Source organism: Pseudorasbora parva, chromosome 7, assembly GCF_024679245.1.
Source record: "Pseudorasbora parva isolate DD20220531a chromosome 7, ASM2467924v1, whole genome shotgun sequence".
NCBI lineage: Eukaryota > Metazoa > Chordata > Actinopteri > Cypriniformes > Gobionidae > Pseudorasbora > Pseudorasbora parva.
The window spans coordinates 23,855,249-23,882,967 of NC_090178.1; the positions used below are offsets into that span (position 1 = coordinate 23,855,249).

Genomic DNA, 27,719 nt, shown 5'->3' on the forward strand with positions numbered 1-27,719 from the left:
ATAATGATAAATTATTATTGAATGTTTTTTACCCAAACGACAATTACAATCATAGGCTAAATAAGAGGTCGAGTTTATTTTTCGACAGTGAATAATGGCAGTAAATGTAATTTTGACACCTGTTTGGAACGGATGATGTACAATTACCCATCAATCTATGCTTTTTTCGAAGTTACGCTTTGAAGAATTCTGGCTTTTGTTTGAGCGCAAAAAAAAAAAACATCCCGACAATCCACCACCGTCCTCCCCAATTGCTGCATAGGTGGGGTTGTGTGTCTGTGCCGCATGTATTCACTGGGGGGAGGTGTTTGGCTCTGGCTCCACACTGCATTGGCCAGCATACATGCAAGACCGCAAGACCCGACAGCATCCCCTTCCCTACCGAATTAAAGGAAACACCGACATACCTGCACCGCTAGGGTGCGTAAGTATGTAGCTTCCGAAGCCCAGCATCGACGCAGTGCTCCACCAGCGCTCCTTTCATTCACAGTGCTCGATTACAGCCTGTAGCAAGATCAAGAAAGAGCACTGCAGTAATGGCAGCTTCAACAGGTTTGTCTGTTTATTGCATTTGTTTGCTTTTAATTGAACTGTATAGTGTAGGCTACCATAATGTATTGTCAAACTCGTTTTACTTTAGCTTTGTCGTTAGCAGCCTTTAACGGTGGAAAAAATACAATAAAATCTTGCTAGTTATGCAAATTCTACTATTTTAGATTTAACCATATTACTACTGATATAATTACACGACGTTGTGCATTGGCTGTTCAGAAACTGGTCTGATTAATTGTCTTAATATTTTTAGGTACTGCAGAAATTGTTCTAAAACTATTTAATTTATTTTTAAGTGCGTGTTTACTCGAGCAATGCAGTATTTGAAAGCGCCGTTATTGAACCATTATGAATAGTTCACGAAAAAACATCTCCCTTGAACACGAAATGTTGAAGAATGACAGTCTCTTTCGTTAGCTTCTTTTTTTCTATACAATGAAAATGGAGTGGCATATGGGGTGAGTAAATGATGAAAGATTTTTCATTTTAGGGTGAACTATCCCTTTAAGAGTGCATGAGGTGCTAATATTCGCCAGCCAAGCAGTTACAAAACCATGGAAATTCATCAGGACACAACCGCATCATTGCGCTATATAGAGCTTGTTCATGGGACAACACCTGTTCACAGTTATCTATATTGCATGTTATTATGTAGGTTTTTTCCCCATATAGGCAATAAAAGCTCGCAGACTTTTGGCAGCTTGAACAGCTTTCTATTGATTATCACTCGAGGAAGGTCCTCTCTCTTGTGACTGCAGGTTCTCCGGCTTTTCCCTGAGCTTGCAGTCTTGTTATGCATCCAATCAATCTCCCGAATTACTGGCGTTTTCACATGAAAACACTTGACACTGCAAGATGCCTTGTGCCTCGTACATGCTCAAAAGCTAATTGAGATCACTATTTATGCAGTCTGAATGTATCTCGGCGTTATTTGAGACCTCATTAGGCTACTCTGATTGTCCAGTCTACTAACATATATTTATAGATGCAATAAACCAGCATCTGTCCATGGTGCTGAACTCAGTCCAATTGTTGTCTTACTTCACTCCACGTCTTCACAGGGCATCAGTGCTGCTAATGTCCATATTAAGCATATTATAGGTGTTTCTTTTGTTTCACAATTTAAAAAAAATACTTTAATGTATTTACAGAATCATACATGCCTATGGACCAAAGTGCCTTCAATTATGGTAAGCAGTTAAATATTGCATGTAAATACATAAAAATTACATTTTTATTTGTCTGTGAATGTATGTATGTTTGTATATATGTATAGAGAGAGAGAGAGAGAGAGAGAGAGAGAGAGAGAGAGAGAGAGAGAGAGAGAGAGAGAGAGAGAGAGAGAGCCTGGTTTCACAGACAGGGTTAGGCCTAGTTGAATTAGGGCATCTAATTAGCTTTTATAAACGTGCCTTAGAAAATATTACTGGTGTGCATCCTGAGACAAAACATGGCACTGGATATTTAAAAAAATGTCAGTGCCAAATACATTCAGTTAAAGGAAGTGTAAGTAAGATTGTGGCCAAAACTGGTACTGCAATCATTTTCAAATGATTGTAGAGCTGTGTATCCCTGAGGTATACTCGAGGTTGCCAGATAGGCTGCAGGATTCAGCAGGAACATTTGTAGTTGCAGCTGTGGTAACTAGAGTATAGCTGGCAACCCGGATGCCGATACACTACTGACTTAGTGATTGGTAGATTGGTGGAGGGTGGAGCTTCAGGCCAAAACACATGTCAACATCAACATCAGTTGAGGGCTGCAACAACATCTTTTAAATGACAATATCCTGACCAGACTACTGTTGTCAGTGATATAAGCGTTTGAATTTAACATGGTTTCTTATAGTGACATATCAGGGCCATTTTATGATTAATTGAAATACATTTCTTACATACAGTTCCTTTAAAACAGCTTAAACATGCATTTTAGTCTGGGACTAGCTTAAGCCTGGTCTGTGAAACTGGGTGTAAGTCAGTAAAACGGAGTATTTCACAACTCTTGATTTCTGAGCTCAGATTACGAGACGTTGCGGACCACGGGTGTCATCCTGGCTGTGATTATGTTTGTTTCCGGGATTCTTATTGCTCTGAGTAAGTCACTTACATAATAATAATAATAGACATTTTGAAATATAAGATGTGCTGAATGAGTGCATATAATAGAAAAGAGCTGTGATTTATGTTGATTCTTCTGGTCATGATAGCACAACAACTCTTTGTACTTCTGTCTAACTTCCGACTTTTCGACTATTTTTTGAAGCTGAATATATATATATAATTTGTTGCGTCTAAATAGGAATGAGGATATGGTTATTGATAAATCAAATTGTTATTGTGGTTATTATCATCATTTAGGGGGGCCTAGGTCAATTTTTGGGTAGCTTCAGCCCCCCTAAAGCCTAACAACGTCCCTGTGATGAAGGATCATCAGTGGTATTCACCGGACAGTGATTGCAGTCAATACCATCTTACTTCAATCAGTGCAGTGAACACATTCAATTCACCAAACCATTTGACTTGGCACTTCTGCAGTATGAAGAAACTGTTGGTCAATTTAAATGAGATTGAATGCGTTCCTTTCAAACTGGCTGAACTGAAATGAAATTGACCCCAGTCAAAGTCCCTCTCGATTATATATTTCATCATCTCTAAATGTTTTTTGCCCCAACAGGTAAAAAGTGCAAATGCTCGAAATCCAAGTAAGCGGTTTTCACACAAATGTGCAGCCTTGACTGTGCATGTGGAATGAGACCGAATAAAGGATCAGGAAAGTCCTGAAAAGAAAAAAAGCTGGAATTGATGGTGCCATGACATGAGTGTTCTCTGTAAAGCTCCTTTACTGTTTGAATGCAGCCCCTGGTTTCTAAATCGACTGGTTTTTGAACTGACCAGCTTCTTCTTTCAGCTCACCTACACTGTCTATTCATTCAAACAGCAGCACGTTTAAAACGCAAGACCTCGAGTATGTCTCGGACGCCTGTTGTACAAGAATAAGACCGCAGGAAGTTTGACGTTCTTGTGCTTCCCAAAATTAAGAAGTGAACGATATGCTCTTTGTGTGGGTAGGCAGTGTGTATCAAGACTGATAAAATGCTCAGCATGTCGTCCTGAGAGGATCTGAATGGTCAGGCCCTTGCATACAAACCAAGCAATACCACTTACATTTGATTAATGCGGATGAGCATGCTTGCTAAATATGGAGTGCTTAAACGGACCAGTTTTGCTTATTGGCATAAACTCTATGATTTTTTTCCACTACAGATCTAGTCCAGTGGAAAGCCCTCAGCCACCAAAGACAGAAGGTACAGCACAACATCAATTCATGTTAAGTAATATATTGGACACTTGATTAAGTTATCCTTTTTTCTTTTAGTTCCCCCTCAAACGGTCTGAAGCGGATGGTGCGGCGGCAAGAGGAAATGCTCAGATGCACAGAGTTACTTACAGGAATGTGGAGGAGAGTAGAACCTGCTTGACCTCTTTTTGTAACCTCAGCTTAAATGCTGATCTATGGCTGTATTTTTAGGTCTCTCAGTAGAACTTGTGCTACATTATGTCCTTTTGTGTTCATATAGTGCAAATGACAGCATTCACGATGCACCCGACTGCAGTTATTTTACTTATGCATGAATGATTCGCTTTAATTGTAGTTATTATATGAGGCTTACATCTTAAAAAAAGGCATTTTTGAAAATACATACCAAGGAATAACGATTAGCAGACTGATTGAATGACATCAAAGAGCTGATGTTTCATCCAATCGATTTCAATCCTTTAGACAGATATGATGAAATTGATATTTACACTCGTTTACATTTGAATAAGGAATAAATGGCTTCTTAGCAGCTCTCCAGCATGGAACTATGCACAATCCTGTGTGTCACCCTGTGTAATTTGTGCATGCCAGGTTGATGTAAGAAAGCTAGATGTTAATATATATTTATTTATTATTTTAGCTCTGGAATATTTGTTATTTGTATATTAAAAATACAGTTTTGACAATAACCGTAACAAGATCATCCAAACATGCAGAGATCAGTAAAGTCAGACATTAATATGCAATTGCACATTACTATATGGAGAAAGTCTTGCCTTAAGATCGAATGGTGCAACTGAATCAAATACACAGTAGCAAACTACTAGTTACTAACATTATATAACATAATAATAACAGTAGTAACGTAACATTTAATTAAAATGCCTATTCTAACAGCACAGATATCTGAATACTGTTTTCCAGTAAACAAGGCAGTTTAGACAGTGATATTTAAGTGTTACTGAAAGCAACTGATTTAATCTCAACTGAATGTATTTTATGTCTCATGATGAAAGCATCCATATTACTTAGAATAATAAATCACTGTGCTTTTGCTCAGCATGATGTTTTTTGGAGGAATGTTTATGAATTCATTACGCAAAAAGGTATTTTTGGGGGGTTGATATGCTTTGAAATGAAGTAAATGAGAATGAATAAGCGGCAGTCATAATGATGAGCTGGAATGCAGTTAATATCCGAAAAGGCGTTTTTATTATTCATCCAAATATCGGTCATATACCAAAGGCATTTGTCTCAATAAAAGATCCTGAGTTAAAGAGTTTCATTCTTGGTCTTTACTTTGATTAGCTTCACTTAGTTTGGCTTGTTCAGTTGACACATAACGCAAACCACACATGAATAAAACATTAATGATTTGCAGAAAAAAAGTATAAATGCTGCTCATAATGATATTATTAAACATTGTACATTCAATCAAGCAGATTTTAATGCTACTTTACAGAATCTGGTTTTGTCAGATGGTTTCATTCATTAAGTGTTTGTGATATCAATACAGTGAGCAAAGTTTCACAAATGAATTCACTAGAAGGACATTTGCACTACTAATTCTCATAAATCCAGTCCTCTCTTTGGTTTACAAGAAAGTGACATTAGCGTGTGTTTTCCCTCATTTGAATTTCCAGAGGGACTCAAAGGTGAATCATGCATGTCTCTGACTCAACAACAACAACAACAACTTTCAATATTTCAAATCTTGATACAAGACAGACACAATACCAACATACAAAAACCTTTCCTTCCATACTATTTCATTGAATTAACATTTAATAAATCATAATAATGATTGTGACTTGATTCTAAAAGGACAAGACTTATTTTTCTTACCTCAGAACCCCCTGACATTTCACCCCCTCGTATATGACTCATCAAAATAACACATTCACATACATGGTCGGATGACACATCTCCTGTATGGACAACAATGATATCAAGTGTGCTGCTGAGAAAAGTGCATTGCATAGAGAACTGATGTCATTCATATCAAACAATGAAATAAATAAGTGACCTGAGTGAAAGTAACACAAACAAGAGCGCAGAGAATAACACGCAACACACTACTAACCAAAAGCCATATAAATACTTCTGAAAACAAATAGAATATCCCACTGAAAAAGTGAGTTTAAAAAAGCATGTAAGCAAACCAATATGGTTTATAATTGAAGGTGGAAACTCCTCATGATGATTTCACTGAAATCACTATTTATGAACATATTAAAATGCTTTAAATGTTCAGCATTTAAATAAACTGAAAGCAGCTGTATGGTATAGAATCGATGAATGATCCTTCGTAAAAGAAAAACTGTCATACTAAAATTATGCAATATGTGAAAATCCTCATAAAAGGATACTAAAAATATACCCATCCTTCTCCAGAGAGAACCTAGTGAACCTATTCATTCTAGTCTAGGACGACTATTTGTTAATTATTTGACAGAGGTGCATTCAATCCATAATTCGTATGTATATCTTGATTGTGAATAGTTAACCGTATCATCAAGATTGATTTTTCTTGTGTGTTTGATCTAGATCTCTATTGGAGAAGGTGTGGAACGCTGGGACTGATCAGTCCTAGTCACTCTTGGTCCTGTAAGGATGTAAAACGCCGCCTAGAGGAGGCACTTTTCTTCTTCAAGATGAGCTTGAGCTGAGGGAGAGAAAGAGCGAGAGGGGGAAAATTGGTGTCAGCTAGTTACAAAATAGTGGAGCCACGCGTTTTTATGGTACACACAAGTCCTTGCAGACTGCCTGGTTGTTATTAAAGAAAAGCGTCTCACTCTCTCTCCTTTGTCTCCACTCTGCAGTAAATGAGCGGGCTGGTCGTTCTCCAGGTTGCGGATGCTGGGATCAGCACCACGACTCAGCAGCAGCCGGATCAGTTCCTCCTGATAGGGGCTTCCGTGCAGCCCTGCGGCCATGTGTAGGGCGGTGTGTCCATGAGCCTGAGAGGAGACAGACATTAAATAAATAATGTCACATTGTTGTATACTTTAAGTTAATGTTATATGATAAATGTACTGATGATTAAATCACATTATAGTCCATGAATATTATTTGAAGAGCGGCTTGTCACTGAGCTTAACTTGTGTTTGAGTGGTGATTATATTTCAGTGACTCTTTCTAAAGGCTACACAGTTACTACAGCCAGGTGTCCCATTAGGGGTCACCCCAGCAGAATTTTCCACACGTTTTTCCTGACCAAACCCAGCACGGAGAATCACACACTTTGGACTGTCAGGGAAACCGAAGCACCCAGAGAAATGATTCCTTCAAACATTTTAATTCTTTCAGGGACGAAAAATTGTCTGTCTTTGTTAGAGTCGATCACTCAACTGATTAATTCAAAAACATAGAATCAATCAGGAACTAAATAAATCAAGTATTTATAAGCGAGTCGTTGGGCTGTTCACTCAACCGATTTGTTAAAAAACACTGAATCATTCAGGAACTAAACAAATCAAGTAAGTGAGTCGTTGTGCTGTTCACTCAACCGATTGGTTAAAAAAACTGAATCATTCTGGAATGAAATATGTGTTGCATTTATAAGTGATTCAGTGAATCATTCCACTTCTTTGTCCAAAAACACATAATCATACAGGAACTATACAAAGTCACTGGGCCGTTCACTCAACTGATTCCTTCAAAAAATTCTGATTCATTCAGGAACAAAACATGTGATTGTACTTATAAGTGATTCAGTTAACCATTTCAATGATTCATCCAAAAAACCACAGAATCATAAAGTAACTATAGAAATTACTGAACGAGTGAGTCACTGGGCCGTTCACTCAACTGATTCATAAAAAAACTAGGGCTGAATGCGAAATCGCTCCCCTAAACCCTCATTCACTATTCCCTACATTACTCCACTAATATAGTTCACGCGAAGTCGGACAGCCGTTGAGTGTACATTGGCTGTACACTCATTATTGCTGTGCAATGTGGGATTGAATACATGCACTCAATATCGTCCACTATGGTTTCGGACACCACTACAAATGGCTGTTCCCTTAAATAATGCCCTGGTATAGGGGGCGATTTCAGATTAAGCCTAGATTCATTCATTCAGATTAAGCCTAGATTCATTTGTTCGTTAACATGGAATTATTCAGGAACAAAACAAATTACTGTATTGCTGAGTTGGTCATGTATCCGATTCCTTAAAATCTCGGATTCAAACAGAAATTAAACAGGCAACTTTCTTTTTCAGTTAACCATTGATTCAATTCATTCTATTTAACAATTTGATCAAAAAGATATTAATTTAGTAGCTATACGATATCCGTCAGCTCAGCATATTAGCTATAGCTAGCAACAATTTATCTGAAATATAAGTTACTGAACTTTAAAGGCTAAGTTCACCCATAAATTTAAATTCTGTCATTAATTCCTCACCCTCATGTCGTTTAACACCCGTAAAACCTTTGTTCATCTTCAGAACACAAATTAAGATATGTTTGTTGAAATCTGATGGCTCAGAAAGGCCTCCACTTACACCAATGTAATTTCCTCTCTCAAGACCCATAAAATGTTTTAAAGACATTGGCCCTCATTTATCAATCTTGCGTAGAAACGGGTGTATATGTTGGCGTAAGATTATGCTTACACTCCTCTCACCGCCTGATTTATGAAACTGTGCGCACCTCTGCAATTCAGGTGTACGCAATACCTGCCCTTGATAAATGCGGCGGCTGAAAACGATCGTCATTAGAATAACACGCCCCTATATATTCAAGTCTCCGCCTCCCGCACGCCCTCATTTTACGCCATGGACAAACAGAAGACGGCAAAGAAACGAAACTTCTCCGACGTGGAGATCGGGCGCGCTCAATCATCTCTTTAGTCCACTAGTCAGGGCACTGATTAGGACATAAGTCAACGGGCTGACTCCCTGATCAGTGCTCTGACTACTGAACTATGATTGAGACGCGCCAATCGAGACCATCTCCAGGGAAGTGGAAAAAAACCCGAAATTGTTTTATTTGGGAGTTTAAAGAGTGGGATTAAAGGCGCTCACAAAAACAAAATATGGATCCAAATTACAAGTAGCTACTGTTAGTGTGGGGGTTGAGAAGCGCACTCCAGCAGTTTAAATAGCTGTTTGGATGATAAATTACCATCACAATGCATTATTTTACAGCACGTTTTGAAACAATTAGCATTTAATTTCGTATCACGGCACATGTATTGGGGTGTACAATAGTGATGATGATGTGATGCGGAGTACCATTCATTCACATTAATAATTACATGACAATTTGTAAGATTCTTCTTCTTATTATTATGATTATTATTCTTAATGACGCTTGTTATTTAGAAGAAGAATGCCGTTTTTATTGATTTTATTATTATTTAAAAGAAGAAGGCCATTTTTATTATTTTGTCAGTCTGAATTATTTTAGTCCCAGTCCGTGCGCAGCTGCTGGGCCAGGCGCGGGCCTAAAACTTAAGATAAAGCGCACAGGCTCGCGACTGGAGGAATACATATGCCTACAGATCAAACGCTTTGGTAAAGTCACACAAATTAAACATTGACGTTCATGTTGCACAAAAATAAACACTAAATGTTGTTGTTGTGGTTTTTTACAGTGGGTCATAATATAGCATATCTTTGTCAGTGCGTTTTGTGGTGTTAGGAATTGCTTTTCTGCGCATTTTCCCACTAACTCAAACGTGCGTACACCACCTCCCGAGCTGGCGTAGGATTTGAGCGTGCCGTACGCCAACGTCCATATTGATAAATCTCAAAGTCACCGTGGGTTTGGGTGTACGCAAGGTGTACGCTGGAAATTTGGTGTACGCACTTTTGATAAATGAGGGCCATTGTTACAAAGTCCATTTCACTATAGTGGTTCTACAATAATTTTATAAAGCGACAATAATATTTCTTGTGTGCAAAAAAACAAAACTAAATAACGACTTGGCTTATTTCAAAAGCTTTCTGAAGAAGTAGAAATAGAAATAGTTCTATTCTATATATATAGTTAATCGCGATTAATCGCAGTATGCGCAAAATTCAATAATGAATACAAAAGTGCTGCTAAATGAACAAAAGTGCAATAACATATGGTTTGCAAACACTTTAAACAAATAAGGTGCTTTTTACAGCAGTTAAAAATTAGTAACAGTTACAATACTTCTTGTAAATATCAACTTAAACATTAATTTAATCAAATTAAATTAAATTGGTGGTCTGTCAGCGTTTACATAGGGCTACTTAAATCTGCATATTTGTGATATTCCCCCCAGGGTGTTATTTAATTTTATATAAATTTTATTCTCATAGCCTTTTTTATTTTTATTTTTTATCTTATTAAATGTATGCATCATTCATGTTAAATTATATATATATATATAACAAAAATAAATATAACAAAATAGACCAGTAGTTCTGCATGTTCCTTTCTTTAATAACTTACTAATAGCACTAAGCGATTCACCCTTGGGGGCTTCTCACTATCCCTTCTCGTTTCCTCGCTCCTCCGTCCTCCATCCTATGACCCTGAAACCAATGGAGCTCAGCTTTTTTTGTTTTTGGGTGAAATAACGTTAGCCCTTTTAATTATTTACACTCACAATAGTTCTGTTGGTCTAAATTTCACCATGGCGCGAGGCGAGTGGATATCACCTAATAAGTAGCCTATGATTTCGTAGGTAAATGAAAGTCAATACAATATCGTCATCATATGTCTCTCACTTTCATGTTGATAAACGCCTGCATATTGGAGAGTTGAAGGCTCAAGAGAAAGCGCACGAGATGGATATTCCCCTCCTTCACTGCCAGGTGAAGAACAGTCTTGTTGCTTTTGATTTCCTGAAAAAGACAAAGGCATACTAGTCAACAAAGTGAAACCGAAGCGACATCAAAGCTAGCGTGGCATGAATGAAGTTTCCTCCTTTTGCGGTATTCTCAGAACGAAACCGCTCTATATGGAACAATAACAAAATCAATTGTTTGCCTGTCAGTCAGAAAGGAACATTTGGGAAATATCTTTTCTTTCCCTGCCTATACCTATAAATATCAACTATAATTTGTAAACGCCAGTATCTGTGATTTGTTTGTTTGCTGTTGCTAATATTAGTTACACATACTTTTTGTGGGGGAAACTTGACTGGGGAGAATTCCATTTATTTACAATTATTTATTGTTATAAAATAGCAAGTAAGCAAAAGCTAAACGAGTTAAAATTCAGAAAAAAATGTTTCACTGTCCCTTCCACATTATCAAGCAATTCAATTAGAAAAACATGATGTTTTATATACTTCACATTCAAAAATGTTGGGTCAGTAAGATATTAAAAAAAACAATGCAATGATTCATCAAATCAATCAAAGTGACAATAAAGACATTTATACTGTTACGAGATTTTTTAATTCAAATAAATGCTGTTCTTTCGTGCATTACATTCATCAAAGAATCCTAAAAAAGTATTGCGCTTTCCACAAACATTAAGCAGCAAAGTTGTTTTCAATATTGATATAATAACAAACGATTCTTGAGAACTAAATCAGAATATTAGAATGATTTCTGAAGGAACGTGTGACACTAGTAAGGATGCTGAGAATTCAGATTTGCCATCACAGAAATAAATTCTATATTAAAATACATTAAAATAGGGAACAGTATTTTACTGTATTTTTCATCAAATAAATGCAGCCTTAGTGAGCATTAAAAAAAACTTACAAACCACAAACTTTTGAAAAGATACATCCATAATAATCATTTTAATGGCTTTATTATTGTACTTTACTGATGTTATTATGGGCCAGGGGTAATTTATTATTTAATGGGTGTCTCTGCTACATCTTTTTATCCACCAAAGGGTCCTTAAACATGAATGAACACATTACTTCATTATCGTTTGGATTAAAACTGTGCTAAAAATATAAAGCATTAAAGAGTCATAAAATGGAGTACCTGACTGAGAACTGAAGCCCCAGCATTGATAAGAAACCGCAAACAAATCAGTTTATCTTCTGCCTGAGTCTGTAGACTGCCATCGACTAGCCATGTTGAAGATGAGGAGGAGGCATTTATAGCCTTCATCGTGGCACAGTGAGAGATCACCACACAGTGCAGAGGGGTCAGACCTAATGATAGCAGGCAGAAGCAAGAGCTGCATATTATTGTAACTGCAAATGTGATGCTTAATAAAGCAGTACGAAAAGGATTATACCTTCAAAGTTACGAGCCTCCAGGTCCATTCGCAGTCCAGCAAAGAGAAGAACCTTTAAAATCATAGTAGTTTAGATGCATGCTTTTGTCATTTTTGAATAACAAATATATCATTTTTCGACATATGTCTCTCACCTGCATGACACGGGGGAAACCATAGGTGGCAGTCAGATGGAGTGCAGTTTGACCGTTGATGTCACAGATGCCGATGTCCGCACCAAGAGAGAGAAGATCCTGAACTATATCTGGTTGGTTAGCAGTTACGGCCACCAGCAAAGCAGTCTTGGATACAAAGGAACAAAAAGTCAGTGACTGCATTAATACGAAAAAAAAAAAAAAATTCCCTGGAGCATCATGAATTTGTTAAGAGATCTCCTACAATAGGTTTACATGCATTCAAGGTCAGAAAACATGTTAATTTTCTCATAATATACACTGTAGCATCACCTATTTTCTCATAGTGCCGGAAATGGCTCGATGAAGGATTCGGTCTCTCTAAACCCCTTCTTTCTGTAAGCCTACTCTGCTTTGATTGGTCAGATGGCCCGGTCTGATGCGATTGGTTTACCACTTACAGAGTGTGTCGGAAACAAAGCATCCAGACTATTATCATATCTGAATTTCAGTTCTGGTGGCTTCCTGAGCTCTGGTATATACACCGATATGAACTTTGACGATGGTGTCAGTTTGACTGTGTCAATCTCATTCTTTGGAAGTATTTGCAAAGTGAATTTGTTTTCGCAGCTTAGAAAACAGTGTATTCTCAACATGTTGACAACAGAAACTAAACACTCCATTCATTAGCTACAACTAATCTAAGTTGACGCTATTCACGGTAGCCAGTGAGGACCATTGGCTGGCACTATGCAAATTTGTTACAAACCTAGATAGGTTTGTTTAGGAAGTAAGACTGGAATTACTGACAACTTGTTTCAGGCAGTTCAGAGTCGATTCTTTCTTTGGGGAGACACTAACATTGATCTTTGAATCTTTTACATTCTCAAACAGCTATATTACACACGGCATGAACGGTAATATCTGAAAAAGAATAATAGGGTCCCTTTAACGGTATTTTGTTTCTATATTCACCTTGCCCTTGTGTTCTTTAGAGTCCAACTTCCCCAGTCCACAAAGTTTCTCTGCAGCAGCGAAAGCATATTCCCTCAGGCCTTTCGCAGTATAGATATGTAAAATTCTAAAAGAAAGGAAGAACAAAGTTTCAGTTTTCATTTACAGTGCAGAGTTCTCTAACAACCTTTCCGTTTTCCGTTAGAGTCACTTTACTATAGGACTTGCGCTTAGACTGTGGTTTCATTAGTTGAGAAACTCATGAGAAGACCCCTCTGGTTTAACACCTAATGCTGATACATTTACTGACACAATTTACATAATGACATTATCTGTACGTGACTGGAAGGTAAGACTGCAAATGTTATTTAGCATACAAAATTGGCACACTGAAAATGTCATTCTTGTATTTATGTTGGTTTATATTTAATCATTCTAAAATTGTAGAATTTTTTTGTGTGTAGACATGTTAATCATTTATTTTCAAAGGGGTTAAAAAATGTTTATGGAAAAAATTAATGAATTAATTAAACATGAATTAAAAAATGTATTACTCATTTTGGGCTTACTTATTTTAAATAAAGTATAACCGTATTTCACGATTTCACTTTTTGATACAGTTTTTTTTCAGCCTTGGCAGAGAATTTTATCGAAATACTTTTTTGAACAGTAGTGCACTGCACTCATATGATGTCCGAGGCTCTTAAAGCTACAAATACAGATCTGTGGTAAATCTTCACTCTAAACATCATTAAGAAAATGTTAGTTTGACTTACGTGTCCCCGTCATCATCCTGCCATGTGGTTCTACTATAATCCATGTTCTGCAGGAAGACTCGAGCCTCCTGCAGCTTCACCAAATCCATTTGGGGCTTGAAATCTTGGGAAACGTATTGGCTTGTGTGATCCTCTGCTCTGGATTCAGATGGCCAACACAAGCCGGAGCTCTGAACGGGGACTGTCCCAGTCATATCAGTCCCGGCTGCAGTTACAGGGCATTCTGTTATAGACTATGAGAAATGACAGAGAATAGAAAACATAAAAACGTGATTTTTAAAGGTCCCATGGGATGAAATTTTAATTGTATGATGTTTTTTTAACATTAATATGAGTTCCCCCTAGACTGAATATTGTCCCCAAGTGGCTAGACATTTTGATCCGTGTAAACCGAGTTTTGGCTGTCTTTCTTTGCCTTTAAGAAATTGAGAGCCCGGAAGAGCTGACCTTGAATTCTCCTGTTATGACGTCATTCCAGGAAAGGTTTCCTCCCCTTCCTCTGCTTTGCCCGCCCAGAGAATTAGTAGAGAATGGATTCAGTTTATCAGTCGCGATGTAGGCACAGGTTTTACCATATGGATTGGACAGCATCGTCACAAACAGTGAGTAACAGTGTTCATTAATGCCTGATCTGGGATCAGTGATTTCTGATGTGTAGCTAATCATTCAAGTTCACACAGACTTTAATTAATAATTTAATACTGCTGGCCGTCTTGATGCATCAGTGAATCAAGCCAGTGACTAAAAGGATCAACTTCACATCGTTTCTGGTAGTAGCATGAAACAAGTCTGTTATTTAAATGATTAAACTACAGAGAGGAATCAAAGATGTCGATCACACCTCGTGAGTATACCTACACACTTGTCCAAACTGCTGATATAATAAATAATGACGCTGTTATGCTCAACAGAAGCTCTTACTGTATTCATGTCGATGTCGAGTTTGTTGTTAGTTGTGGTGAAAGCATTTGTGAGAGAAATAACGTTTCAAAGTTAACTCGTGTTTATTAAGAGCTCTCAGATACAAACAAAATAAACTCACACTCTCAACAACTCGGTACAATAACACTTCCTCAGCCATCTTTCCCCAGCTCCGTCTGTCTCTCTCTCTCTCTCTCTCTCTCTCTCTCTCTCTCTCTCTCTCTCTCTCTCTCTCTCTCTCTCTCTCTCTCTTTCTCTCTCTCTCTCTCTCGACTGGCACAGGCAGTGAGTGCTGCAGCTGCTGCTTGTGCCTGAATAAACCACTCCCCCTCTGCACGTAATCTAATTTCAAATGAAAAGATGTCCGCCAATCACAACAGTGGGTGTTTTCACTGAAGTCTCACAGCAGACACACCCCTTGAAACAGAGCATTCAAGCCAGAGAGCTAATATAAGTATAGAAAAAATGCCTTTTATTTCTAAATTATGACATTTTTTGTATGTAAAAACCATACTAACAATACAAGTGCACCTCAGGAAACATTATAAAATAATAATAATAAAAAATCCATACCATGAGACCTTTCAAAAATTCATTATGAACCAAATGAACATGTTTTTGTAAGCCTCCACTTATTACGCTAGTGCAAATACTTATAGAGCTCTTACATATTGCTGTGTTGTCTGGGCATCCTGGCAGTCTTGCATCTGCTGAGGGCTGTAGCCAGTGGCAAGCGTTTGTCCAGTCTGGGTGAAGTTTGGTGCGGTTGAGGAACTAGACATGAATGAGAAAGGATGGCAGTGCTGTAGGGAAGAATGTGCCTGATGAATGCTGGAAACTTCCCATCGGTCATATCGAACTGCGCCCATGTCTGTGTAGCTTGCACTGGTTCCTACAAGGGAAAGAATCATCTTTAGAATTTAAATGCCATTGAAGTCGCATTTTATAAGCAATATCCTCATTTAGCAGAGATGTTCAGACTCACCGGCAGTGGGAGATTGTACTGATGCCAACACCTGTTGGAAACATTTTGGAGGATGATTAAAGCTGGTTATATCAGCCTCAAGGCATTCATACTTAGAGATATGATAGTTTTGTCTCACTGGGACAGATGCAGCGCCACCAGCAGTATAAGATTCTGTAGAGCAGGAGGGGGGTGCTGAGGAGGTCTCTCTCTTTCTCTTCTGCTCCAGGAGTTTCTTCACTGTGGGCAGAGGGTAACACGCCTTTTCCTTCGGTGCTGTGGACACAGGAACAAACCATTTTTTGATTTCTTTTTTTTTCTGTTCAAATGCTGTTATATGATATATACATAACCATTTGGGGTCAGTACGATTTTTTTAAAGAAAATAATACTTTTGTTCAGCAACAACATATAGATGTAAATTCAAAGTAAAAATAAATGCTGGGTAAACCCATCCTAATCTGCCGGCGAATTGATTTTGCCCCGTAGGTCAGTCTGGAAACCTGTACATTTATTTCTACTGCTACTGTTACACGTTTGCGGGAACCAATTACAGACTGGCTTATTCACCTGCCGCGCTATGGGCAGGTTTAACATGATGATGCATTAGAGCAGCGATGAGTCATTCCCCGTTGATCACGCCTCTTGTGGTCTGATTGGTTGAAGGACTGTCCAATTGCGTACAGTGTCATTTGAATTATGCTTGTATCACTCCTCTTGTGCAGTAGAAAATACAGAACACACCCTCTTAGACCAATGTTCAATCTTAAATTGAGCTTGGTCTGGTGATAGCCATACAAAAATACTGTTCAAGAAGAAGAAAAAAAAACACGGTTTCCACACAAAAATTCAGCCGCACAGCTGTTTTAAACATCAATGATTATGATAAATGTTTCTCAAGCACAAAATTAGAATTAGAATGATTTCTGTAGGATCATATGACACTGAAGACTGGAGTAATGATGCTGAACGCGAAAATTCAGCTTTGCCATCACACGAATAAATTACAGGTTAAAATATATTACAATTGAAAATAGTTATTTTCAATTGTAATAATGTTTTACAATATTAGATATTTTACTGTGTTTTTTATCAAATAAATGCGAAAACCTTGTTGAAAATCTGACCAAAAACAAACTTTTGAACGGCGCCTCTGTAAATATCTAAATTGACATTGATTTATCAAGCAAGAGTACACCGTTTCCCATTATCAGGTTCATATACTTTATGAGGATTTTACATATATACATTACATTTACATTTATATAATGGTGGAATTTTATTAACTAGAAGCAGTGACAATAATTATACATGAAAATAAGAAAACAGAATGAAAATAAATGTTATAATAGTTTGTTTTAAATGAAAAATTATGTATGTATATAATATATATATATATATATATATATATATATATATATATATATATATATATATATATATATGAATGAAACCCCATACATTTGTAGTAAAGTAAAAGATTTACATCTTGCTAGATGCATATTTATTGTTTTTTTCAAGTAAAACCGATTGATTTCTACAGTAATGTGTTTTCCCCAGTGCCATTTTTAATCAAGGGTTCTGGTATGACGTAAAAATGTTTTTTCTTTGTGTTAGTCACTAAAAGAAACTGAAAAAGACAAGAATGCAAATATCGGAGGTTTCCAGTGGGCTTCAGTTACGTATTCTAGAGCAGAGAGAAGGAAAGTTTCTTCAAACTCTTGACCCCAAACGTGAGATAAGAAAGATATTTCCACCGAAGGAGCGTACTGCTCATCCTCTTACCCGTGAGGAAGGTATTCCATTTGGAAAAGAGGTGGTGAGGTCACGTCTACCTGTCTTCTTCATCAGAAACCCTGTGTCTATGGAGAAGGTTCTAACAGCACATTCTCTCTAACTGTTTCCTTTCCTCCGTTACGCTCTTCGTGGCAAACCACATCTTCTTCCTCCATCTGTGACGTACATTCTTTGAAGGGGCCCATCAGAGGCATGCGAAACAGATGCTTAGGTACTGATTTAGAGTCAGATTTGATGCGTGGCAAATGTTGCAGTGAGTTAGAAGCTGTGAGTGGCAGTGCTAAGCTGAAATTAGCTGCATAGATCACAGTTAGGCTGCAATACTTCATCTAGCCACCAAGAACACAGGGAAGCTCCAATAACAATATTATTCAATTACTGCTTCACTCACAGTCACAGATATTTCTTTCTCAGTGAAGTGTGAGAAAAACACTTCTAAATTAGTATTATCTTTTATGGGTTAGTCAGTAAAATATTATGTACCTCCATGATCTGATAATAGTTGTGCAACTAGCCTATAATAATTATAATAGTGTTTCATTCATCTATATAGCTCAGACACAAAAATTGCTTTCTGTGTCTCATTATGTAAGGTATCCCTTTACAGGAAAAGTAACTGGTTTCACTAAAACATTAAGTAATTCTTATGGCAAAGGGGATTCAAAAGAGGAAGGTTTAATCAGCATGGAAATTCCACTGGGCATAACCTCGAGAGGATCATTCCTTTTCTTATCTCTCTTCTTTGTTTTGTTCTCCATTCCAGTTAAATTACTCCACTTCTCAGCATGTTACCTTTTAAAGCTCTAAATGTACTGCTCGAAAGTGTACATTACGTACAGTGTCATGTATACTCATATTAAAGAAATTCAAAGAAAAGTCAGATAGCTACTAAAGCTACTAAGCTACTTTCTGAAAGTTTAAGAAAAAAACTTAGAATAAAATTGGTCATATATTGAAGGAGTCGTCTTGGCAGATATACAAATTTGTAAAGTTATGTCAATATGTATTCATTAAATTATTTCGATTTATATTGAAGGAGAGAGTGGTTTAACACTGGGTGAGTTTATCTTAACCAATTAGAAATAAGCTATATAGGGGTGAAATCATTATCATACATGACCATTACACATCTGAGGTGACTGAAGAAGATATACATTACATGCACTCTCAGAAAAAAAAGCACAGTGCTGTCGCTGGGGTGGTACCCGTACAAAACTGAAAAGGTACATCTTTAATATATTTATATTAGAACTTTAAAAGGTACAAATCAGTACTTTAAGAGTGCTTATTAGTATATATTAAAGATAATATTACACATTAAGTATAATATTAAGTACATACATGTACTTAAAAGGTACATATTGGTAGTTTTTGGTTTTGTACCTTGGGTACTGCCTCAGTGACAACAATGTATCTTTTTTTCTAAGAGTGTAGGCTACTGGACCCAGTATAAGTCTACAGTTGCCACAATTGTGAGAGTTGACTAACACAAAACACAGTTGTTTCTATGTTTTGTGTATGTCTATATTTCTTCTATTTTTTATTTTATGTTTATTTTTAAGTCAAATTAAATTAGGATAAAGTGGTCATGGCTCAAACTGATTTTTAATAAGCACATGTCCCTAAATAGTATTGAGGTAGACTATATTGTAACTAGTATAATATAGAGTTTAATTTTATAGACCTATCCAAGTTTGACAACAATCTCCTTACTAAACGCTACTCATGGTAGTGAAACATTTGATAGGCTACTTCTTTTCTTTTTACTGTAGTTTAGCTATATAACACATACCAGTGCTTTTGTTATTAGTCACAACAGTTTCAAAGGTCACACGACGACGAAAAAACAGGCTTGAAATGTCCGAAAGCGTGGGCGCTTCGGCGGCTGGGATACCCTCGCACCTCTATCTTGTAATTTCAAAGACGGAAATCCCTGGCCAGTGAGTCACGCGCGCGGGTGTCCCGTGTCCTCGCGGGGATTCCGCACAGTCTCTCACTCTACTCTCATTAGACAATAAATAGCCTATATTTACTCATTAAATTATATTAGTTTGCCGTTTATTCCTAGACACTTGGTATATTCCAAAATACATTGGTACCAGTAGTAGAAATGCTTCCTTTATAGTCTTGAGTTTACTTTTCGCTATCATTTTTCACAAGCGTTTCATTATAAAAACGAGACCCACACCCATTGAAAACGGGAATTGAAAGTCTAAAAGGGAGGAGTAATTTATCAAGGGGGTTGTCCAAATAGCTGTAAAATGCACTCAGTGACTGATGTTGTTGGGGGATCCTTTATTCAAATGAGTTACGTCTATTTTTAAACGGTCATACATCACTGAACAGGCTACGACGCTACGTCATAAAATTAATCACATAAACAGCAACAGAAAAAGTATTCTATACGATGTTTCCAGCTAAATAATCGTATTTAACAGCCATAAGTATTTTGTTAAATTACTTTAGTCAAATGAATGATGTCAGTGTTGAATTATTATTGGTAGCCTAACACTTAACTTACCGTGTCTCATTTTATAGGCTAGTACGTTTTGTCTTTAACTCCATCATATCAAAAAACATTAACATTAGCCTATATTATCCGATTATTTCTGCTGTATAAATCATGTAGCCTAAATAAAACATATTAATAACAAGTTTTGGTACTCACATTTCTGAAAGTGCATGTCAGAATCCCTTTTGCTGTCTTTAATTTTCGGCTCCCACGCCAGGTGAACAGAATGATTTCAGTCGCAGAGCAGCCTCTGGTAAATGTCAACTCCTCGAGTCGCTGCTTGTTATTAACTGGCATCGGCACGTTTCACTAGTATATGTATACAGTGAGCACGTTGTATTCCCCGCCCATTCGTAGCTCCGCCCTCTGCTGACGAGATCTCAAACAAGAGTACATTAGAGGAAGGTGGATCGGTTTCAGCCTGACAGAAGCAGTAATGGTTTCTTTTTCTTTTCTTCTTCTTCTTCTTTCGTCATTTGTGTCAATGACAAATATAAAAGACGAAAGTGCGAGACGAAATCTTTTAGTAATAGAGTAAATTTGTTTTTTAGAAATGTCACCTTTGTTTTATATGATTTCATTTAGTTTTGAATGTATTTAAATTTGAATTAAATAATAAAAAATATTTATTAGCATAAAACAATTTCCCCGACCATCTATAGCTCCGCCCTCTGAGGAGCTGTCAAACAGAGCTTATGGAGGATGGTGGATCGGTTTGAGCCTGACTTTCTTTGCATATGTGTCAAATAAGGATGTGCGAGACGATACAATGGAGAATACATTTTAATTCTCAGTACGAGTAATTTTTGTTGCATAGTACACTGGGGGGAAAAGTGTGTTGGATTTATTTGATTTAATCTTATACATCGGTGCCACATAAATCAATGAAGTTAAACAAACATTGTTTATGTAACTTAAACATCATGGAATGAAGTGTTTTTAAGTGAACCAATTAAAGGGATAGTTCACCCAAAAATTAAAATGATCCCATAATTTACTCACCATCAAGCCATAAGACATTCTTCTATCAGACGAATACAATTCAAAAAGCCCTGGCTCTTCCAAGCATTATAATGGCAGTGAATGGCAGCCCAAAATTTGAAGACCAAAAAAGTGCATCTATCCGTTATAAAAGTAATCCACTCAGCTCCTGGGCCCGGTTTTTCAAAAGGTTTAATCCGGATCAAATTGATCTGGATTTAGTAATTCTTTTTGTGCAATCCGTGATCACGTAGTTCACGGATTTAGTTCACATTTAAAAAAAAACTAAAAACAAGAAAAACCCCACCCCATCCTCTTCCAGCAGTCCGCTCATCTGAGACCTACAACACAAACACTGTACAATGAGGATATTTATAACAAGTATCAAGTATAGATGTACTGTAATCATTGCATGCATCACTAATAAATATTCTAAAAACAAAAATATTTTCGATTGTGATGAATATATATATATATATATATATATATATATATATATATATATATATATATATATATATATATATATATATGTTAGTAACACAATAAAATGTATTGTTTTTGGTCAATTTTGACAGCTGTTTAGGGGATTATTTTATGAGGCCAAACTCTTTCTACTTTACTGTAGGCCTATACTGAAAGGGTGAATACATTAAAGCCTACCTAATCACTGTAGCCTGACGAATGAACAAATAAAATTAAAACTTTATGAATAAATAGGATATCTTGTAAGATACTGCATGATCCAAATATAGTATTATTTGATAAAATTTTTAAGTTTTCATAACATTTTGGGCATGAAATCCACGCTGAATCCACCCTTCTGATGGGATCAGTTTAATCCATATTTTTTGGATCAAAATGATCCAAATCCAACAAAAAAGTTCTGAAAAACCCAAACTAAAGTTTTGATCCGGATCAAAACCAAGATTGGATTACGTGATCTAATCCGATTATGTAATCCGTTTTTTCTTTCGAAAAACACATTTTCAAGATTTGATCCAATCCGTTATCAAAAATCCTAGTGGATTACTTTTGAAAAACTGGGCCCTGGGGATTAATAAAGGCCTTCTGAAGTGAATCTATGGGTTTGAGTAAGAAAAATATCGATATTTAAAACTTTATGAAGTAAAACAGCTTCCGACAGACAGTGTTAAAGGGGGGGTGAAATGCTGTTTCATGCATACTGATCTTTTTACACTGTTAAAGACTTGGAATCCCATACTAAACAGACAGAGTTTCAAAAGTTAAGGTGGACGTTTGATGGGAGTATTTCTTTGTCAAAAATACTACTTCCGGTTAGTCATAAGTTTCGGCAAGTTTTTAGAGATCATGTGTCCCCTTTGACGTTAATGGGGGCGGAATTTCCTTGTATGGGCCTTACGGACAATTCTACCGGAAGCGCGTGAGAGAGAGAGAGAGAGAGAGAGAGGGAGAGAGCGAAAGTAACAGCCTACGCCCATCAAAGCGCTGGCTTGTAGGATGCTGGACAGGTGATGTGCACATAACAATGTCACCAAAAAAGTGCGTTTTTGGTTGCCAGACCAAGACAGTCCTGCACAGATTCCCCAAAACCCCCGCGTTAAGGCAACAGTGGATGGAATTTGCTTTTCCGGATCAGCAACTGAGTTGCGCGAATGTTTATATCTGTTCGCTGCATTTCGGTGCCGACTGTTTCATAAACAGTCCAGTTTTTGAAACAAAGCTCGACACAGGATTTTCCGATTGCCTAATGCTGGCAATCGGAAAATCCTGTGGCCCAGCTCGACACAGGCCCAGCTCGACACAGGATTTTCCGATTGCCTAATGCTGAAGGATGGAGCAGTCCCAACGATAAAGGTCCCAACGTTGGAACCGCAGGCGGTGAGTGAGACTGCTTCAAATGTCTGTGTTTTTGCCAATGCTCATCAAGTAGCCCAAACATGATCACGTATAGTTAATTGATCAATGGAGCATGCGATGTGTAGTGCGTGTAACTTTATGTTTGTGTATTGTAAAAGCACTCCAAACAACAATACACAAAGAGTGGGGAAATATGTTGAACTAAATAAGCACGCTTCTTCATTCAAATGCGCTACTATTCCGTGTCTTTCTATGTAAACACTAACTAGCCTGCCGTGCAAAACCAGTCCGCTTACTGTCTACACAAACCACGCGTAAACACACAAACACACGTGCACAACTGCACTTCCCACATGTACACCTTCAAAGACAAAAATACGACGATATAATTCAAGTATAAATATGTAAATAACACAAGCCGCTAAGCATATTATATAGTTAGTGTATAACTTGTACCACATAGAGACGTCCTGCTCTAGTCGTTTTTTGCTGCTGCTCCTGTTCAACTGCAGCCTCTGGGTCTGATTCCGGATCATAGATGTATGGCTGTATCTGATTAAAAGCCATATTTTTATTTTGAATAAAGTTTTTTTCCCGCTGTTAGGGATGACACAGCTTTACGACGCACTCGACTCAACACAATAGCAGCAGCGAGCACACGTCATTATTTAGCTCCGCTCACACGACACGCCCCCACCCGCTCGGCTTTTTTCGGAAAGACTCGGAACAGCGCATCTTTCTTATATAATTAAAAAAAAAAAAAAAGACTTTTCGGAGATATGCAGGATGCAATGCTACTCTATAGGTACTCAAGATTGACATGACACTGACTGAAACTGAGTGTTTCACCCCCCCTTTAAATATGGACAATATGAATAAAACTGTATAATGTATTGAATATGGATATTCTTCTTACAAAAACCAATTGATTTGCATCTGAAGGCCTTTATTAACCCCCTGAAGCCATATTTTTTGGCCAGGACATTTCTTAATGTAACTCTGATTGTATTCGTCTGAAATAATGAATATTGTCATATACACATTGGATGGCTTGAGGATGAGTAAATCATGGGGTAATTTTCATTTTTGAGTATCCCTTTGAGTAGTCTCAAAGTGAATTTTATACAGCTATTTATATATTTGAATGTCACACAATTTTTGTGTACTTTTTTAATACTGCAGCTAACTGACAAACTATTAGCTATTGCAAGAGCACACATTAGCTTATTTCTGTCAGGACCACTATCGTCAAAGATGACTGATTGACTATACCATATTGTTTGGATTGCCGGTATAGTTCCGTTCTGGGCAAGAACTCACTGCGCATCCATGCAGCAGCATGAATAAGAGCAGGGAGAGCAGCAATAACCCCCTTAGAGTAAACAGAACAGAACCAACATGATGTATTGCAGATATCATTAATGTTGATATTAAATGTACAAAATAATTCAGAAATTTAGTCTGATTCAAGGGGAGTCAGAATACCAAATCCTGACTGACAAGAGGAGGAGCTGGGGGTGGAGGTGGGTAAATGAGCTCTGGAGAAACGTAAAAGCTGCTGATAGTACTGAAGAGCTAATATATGTAGATGTTGTTTTCCTATAAGTAGATAATGATCCACTGACAGCCAGCAGTATGTCTTCCGTCGGGCCACTCTGCCATAAAGTCCCCACTGGTGGAGGGCTGCAGTGATGGTTGACTTTCTACAACTTTCTCCAATCTCCCGACTACATCTCTGGAGCTCAGCCACGGTGATCTTTGGATTCTTCTTTACCTCTCTCACCAAGGCTCTTCTCCCCCGATAGCTCAGTGTGGACGGCCAGCTCTAGGAATGGTTCTGGTCGTCCCAAATGTCTTCCATTTAAGGATTATGGAGGACACTATGCTCTTAGGAACCTTAAGTGCAGCAATATATTTTTGTAACCTAGGCCAGATCTGTGCCTATCCACAATTTTGTCTGTGAGCTCTTCAGGCAGTTCCTTTGACCTCATGATTCTCATTTGCTCTGACATGCACTGTGAGCTGTAAGGTTTTATATAGACAGGTGTGTGGCTTTCCTAATCAAGTCCAATCAGTATAATCACGCACATCTGGACTCAAATGAAGCTGTAGAACAGGGCTATTCAAATCTTACGCTGGAGGGCCAATGCAGTGCAGAGTTTAGCTCCAACCTTAATCAAGCACACCTGAACATGCTAATCAATGTCTCCAGGATCATTAGAAAATCACAGGTCGGTGTGTTTGATCAGGGTTGGAGCTAAACTCTGCAGTGCATTGGCCCTCCAGGGTAAGATTTGAATAGCCCTGCTGTAGAACCATCTCAAAGATGATCAGAAGAAATGGACAGCACCTGCGCTAAATATATGTCCCAGCAAAGGGTCTGAATACTTAAGGCTGCAACATACTCCGCAAGAACAGAGAAAAAGTTCTCGCTCCCAGGGCTGCGAGAACAAAATGACTACATTTTGTTCATTTTGTTCTCGCAGCCCTGGTTTGGGAGTTCTCGCAGCTTGTTCTCGACACATCGCCTGAGCAGAACTTTTTTGTTGTGGGTATCTGAAAACTATTGTGTGATTGGTCATACATTTAATGTGTGCCCGGTTAATGTGGAGAAACGCAGTTGATCAGCACCTGCTTTTCTCGTGAAGTATGGAATGTACTGCCAGAACAAACTTTTTCCCTGTTCTTATACCTCGAGAAAACTAACACATTTCTTTGGTCTTGCAGAGTATGTTCCAAGCTTTAGGGACGATATGATATTTCAGTTTTTTTTTTTTATAAATCTGCCAAAAATGTCAACAATTCTTTGTTTTTCTGTCAATACGTGGTGCTGTGTGTACATTAATGAATTTTTAAAAACATTTTTTACTTAAATTATTTTAGTAAATGGCTGCAATATAACAAAGAGTGAAAAATGTAAGGGTGTCTGAATACTTTTAGTACCCACTGTATATTATATTGCATTGTCTGTAGATCCACACTGCACCTTTAATATAGGCTATACAATCTCATAATGTTTAAGTAGGCCTATATTAATAAATATATTAAATGTAATGTATTAAAATATATTATCTAGGCTGTAAAGTTAAATATTTTTATTTTTGCAAATTGGCCAATCATGATTTTTTTCAGTCAATAATCTAAATTACTTAAAGGTGTCATGAACTGGCTTTTTTATTTTTTTATACTGTTGTCTGAGGTCAACTAAAGATGTTCCTGTGTTTTTTACATTAAAAAACATGATAACTAATAAGTAATAGGCTATTTTCTACATCTATAACAATGCAATACTATTACATGTAAAAACACGTTTTACTCACATGTGTGTTGCACCAGTCCTGTCAGATCCAAATCCAGCATCAACGGGAGATCTGTTTACAAATGATCCCGCAGTGAACTGAAGTGAATGTCTTCCCCACGTGAGCTGGAAGTTCATTAAAAATAAAGTTCAACCACACATTCCTAATATTAGGATCCAAAGGAAGCTTATGCAGCGACTGTGTTCTTCCACAACCAGGAATAGCGCAATATCTTGCTATCTTTCTCGGCATGTTTATTGTTGTTGACCAGTTTGCGCAAGCCCTCCATGAGTCGGTGGACGAGGCTACTGGATTAGACCATTAGACACGCTGTAGAGGTGTGTTTCGAATCGCTATAGTGTAGGCCTAACAATGAAGCCTTTTGGGAGGCCTGGTGTCTAAATTATTTTCATTGACTAACAAAGAAGTCTTCAGCTCTAAAACTTAGAGGATTATTCTTATTCTTACCTTTTATATATCAAAAGCTCAAGGAAAGTTGATTTCTCAATTCATCACCCCTTTAAATTTTAAAATATGTTTCAGCATCATCATAGATCAGGTGTATTCAAGTTGTTGTGAGTTCTTATGTTGGAATAGTTTCTGTTGCTTTTAAGAAATATAATTAATCAATTATTTCATTAACATTCATTTGATATACAGTGCATCAGTGTAAAGTTAGTTTTGTTACACTGTCTTAAAGACCATATCTGTACTTCCTTTTCCACCACATCAACTTTGATCTATTAATTTGCCTCAGAAATTAACCATCATGTCCATTTCCTCTATTCTCACCACAACACCAAAAAGGTCTTCTGTTTCTTCACTCCTCCTCCACCCACTCATTCTCCCACAGCAGCGAAAATGTAGAGAACTTGAAATGTTTAAACAGCTTGACTGTTGAGTTTATTTGGTGTGTAATGAGAAAAACACTCTTCAACAATTAAACATCCTGATAGGCAGTAGAGCATGCTTAGTTTATTCTGAAGTAGCACTTTAAAAATCTGGAGAGATGTGCTAATTTCAAATGCTGCATGGGCACTCTTTACTAGTTTATTCCTGTAGCCTATCAAAGTGTGAATAACCTCAGTGTGAAACAGCGGTAGATCTTCAAGAGCAAGATTAAGAGCCTCTCCACTATGGGCCCTATATAAGTAAACACTAACATCAAGGCGGTGTGGCTATTATAGCTAAATTATTTAGGTTATTTTTTCTAAAAGAGGAATGGAATTCAAGTAGGCTATATTTAGGTGAAGCAGTGTCTGCTGGGATGGAAAAGAGGACTATAGTACAACTTCTGTCTTCATGGAAAATTGCCCCATCTAGTGACCAAATATATTATAGACATACATAAATACATATACATTTTACATATAATACATATTTTTTTACGGTCTATGGCACACATGCATATAACTGAGTTAATTTAGGTACAGCATAATGTGCCATAAATAACATTTCATTACATCATCTACAAAACAAAAAAAAGAGAGAAAAA

General features: G+C 37.3%; 2 protein-coding genes across 4 annotated transcripts; one reads left to right on the forward strand and one right to left on the reverse strand.

Annotated features, from left to right (window-relative positions):
• Nucleotides 1–328: 328 nt before the first annotated feature.
• On the forward strand, nucleotides 329–6,920 carry fxyd7 (FXYD domain containing ion transport regulator 7). Of its 2 annotated transcripts, XM_067448738.1 has the most exons (7): nucleotides 329–552; nucleotides 1,704–1,742; nucleotides 2,571–2,645; nucleotides 3,226–3,253; nucleotides 3,816–3,856; nucleotides 3,928–6,611; nucleotides 6,693–6,920. In XM_067448738.1, the coding sequence occupies exons 1-6, from the start codon at nucleotides 537–539 to the stop codon at nucleotides 3,945–3,947; spliced, it is 219 nt and encodes a 72-aa protein (XP_067304839.1). In that variant the 5' UTR covers nucleotides 329–536; the 3' UTR covers nucleotides 3,948–6,611; nucleotides 6,693–6,920. The 2 variants fall into 2 exon arrangements, with proteins under 2 accessions (XP_067304839.1, XP_067304838.1); XM_067448737.1 differs by lacking the exon at nucleotides 3,226–3,253 and having other exon boundaries at nucleotides 337–552.
• LOC137083057 (NF-kappa-B inhibitor delta) lies at nucleotides 6,399–26,348 on the reverse strand. 2 transcript variants are annotated; one of them, XM_067448735.1, is made up of 12 exons: nucleotides 26,246–26,348; nucleotides 15,933–16,069; nucleotides 15,815–15,845; nucleotides 15,498–15,721; nucleotides 13,909–14,141; nucleotides 13,154–13,259; nucleotides 12,200–12,346; nucleotides 12,066–12,117; nucleotides 11,807–11,979; nucleotides 10,586–10,702; nucleotides 6,666–6,830; nucleotides 6,399–6,535 (listed from the first exon to the last, which is right to left on the reverse strand). In XM_067448735.1, exons 1-12 carry the CDS (start codon nucleotides 26,283–26,285, stop codon nucleotides 6,464–6,466), a joined length of 1,497 nt encoding a protein of 498 aa, XP_067304836.1. In that variant the 5' UTR covers nucleotides 26,286–26,348; the 3' UTR covers nucleotides 6,399–6,463. The 2 variants fall into 2 exon arrangements, with proteins under 2 accessions (XP_067304836.1, XP_067304837.1); XM_067448736.1 differs by lacking the exon at nucleotides 26,246–26,348 and adding an exon at nucleotides 20,259–20,439.
• Nucleotides 26,349–27,719: the final 1,371 nt, after the last annotated feature.

Bases quoted from the DNA above. Each gene is read 5' to 3' on its own strand.
- fxyd7 (XM_067448737.1), top strand. The intron at 1,743-2,570 runs GTAAGCAGTTAA...TTCTGAGCTCAG, and splicing joins CCAAAGTGCCTTCAATTATG to ATTACGAGACGTTGCGGACC. The intron at 3,857-3,927 runs GTACAGCACAAC...TTTTTCTTTTAG, and splicing joins TCAGCCACCAAAGACAGAAG to TTCCCCCTCAAACGGTCTGA.
- LOC137083057 (XM_067448735.1), bottom strand. From the start codon at position 26,285: ATGCTGGATTTGGATCTGACAGGACTGGTGCAACACACAT. The intron at 14,142-15,497 runs GTAAGAGCTCTA...CATTTCTCATAG, and splicing joins CCCAGACAACACAGCAATAT to TCTATAACAGAATGCCCTGT. The intron at 11,980-12,065 runs GTATAATCCTTT...TGCTATCATTAG, and splicing joins GGAGGCTCGTAACTTTGAAG to GTCTGACCCCTCTGCACTGT.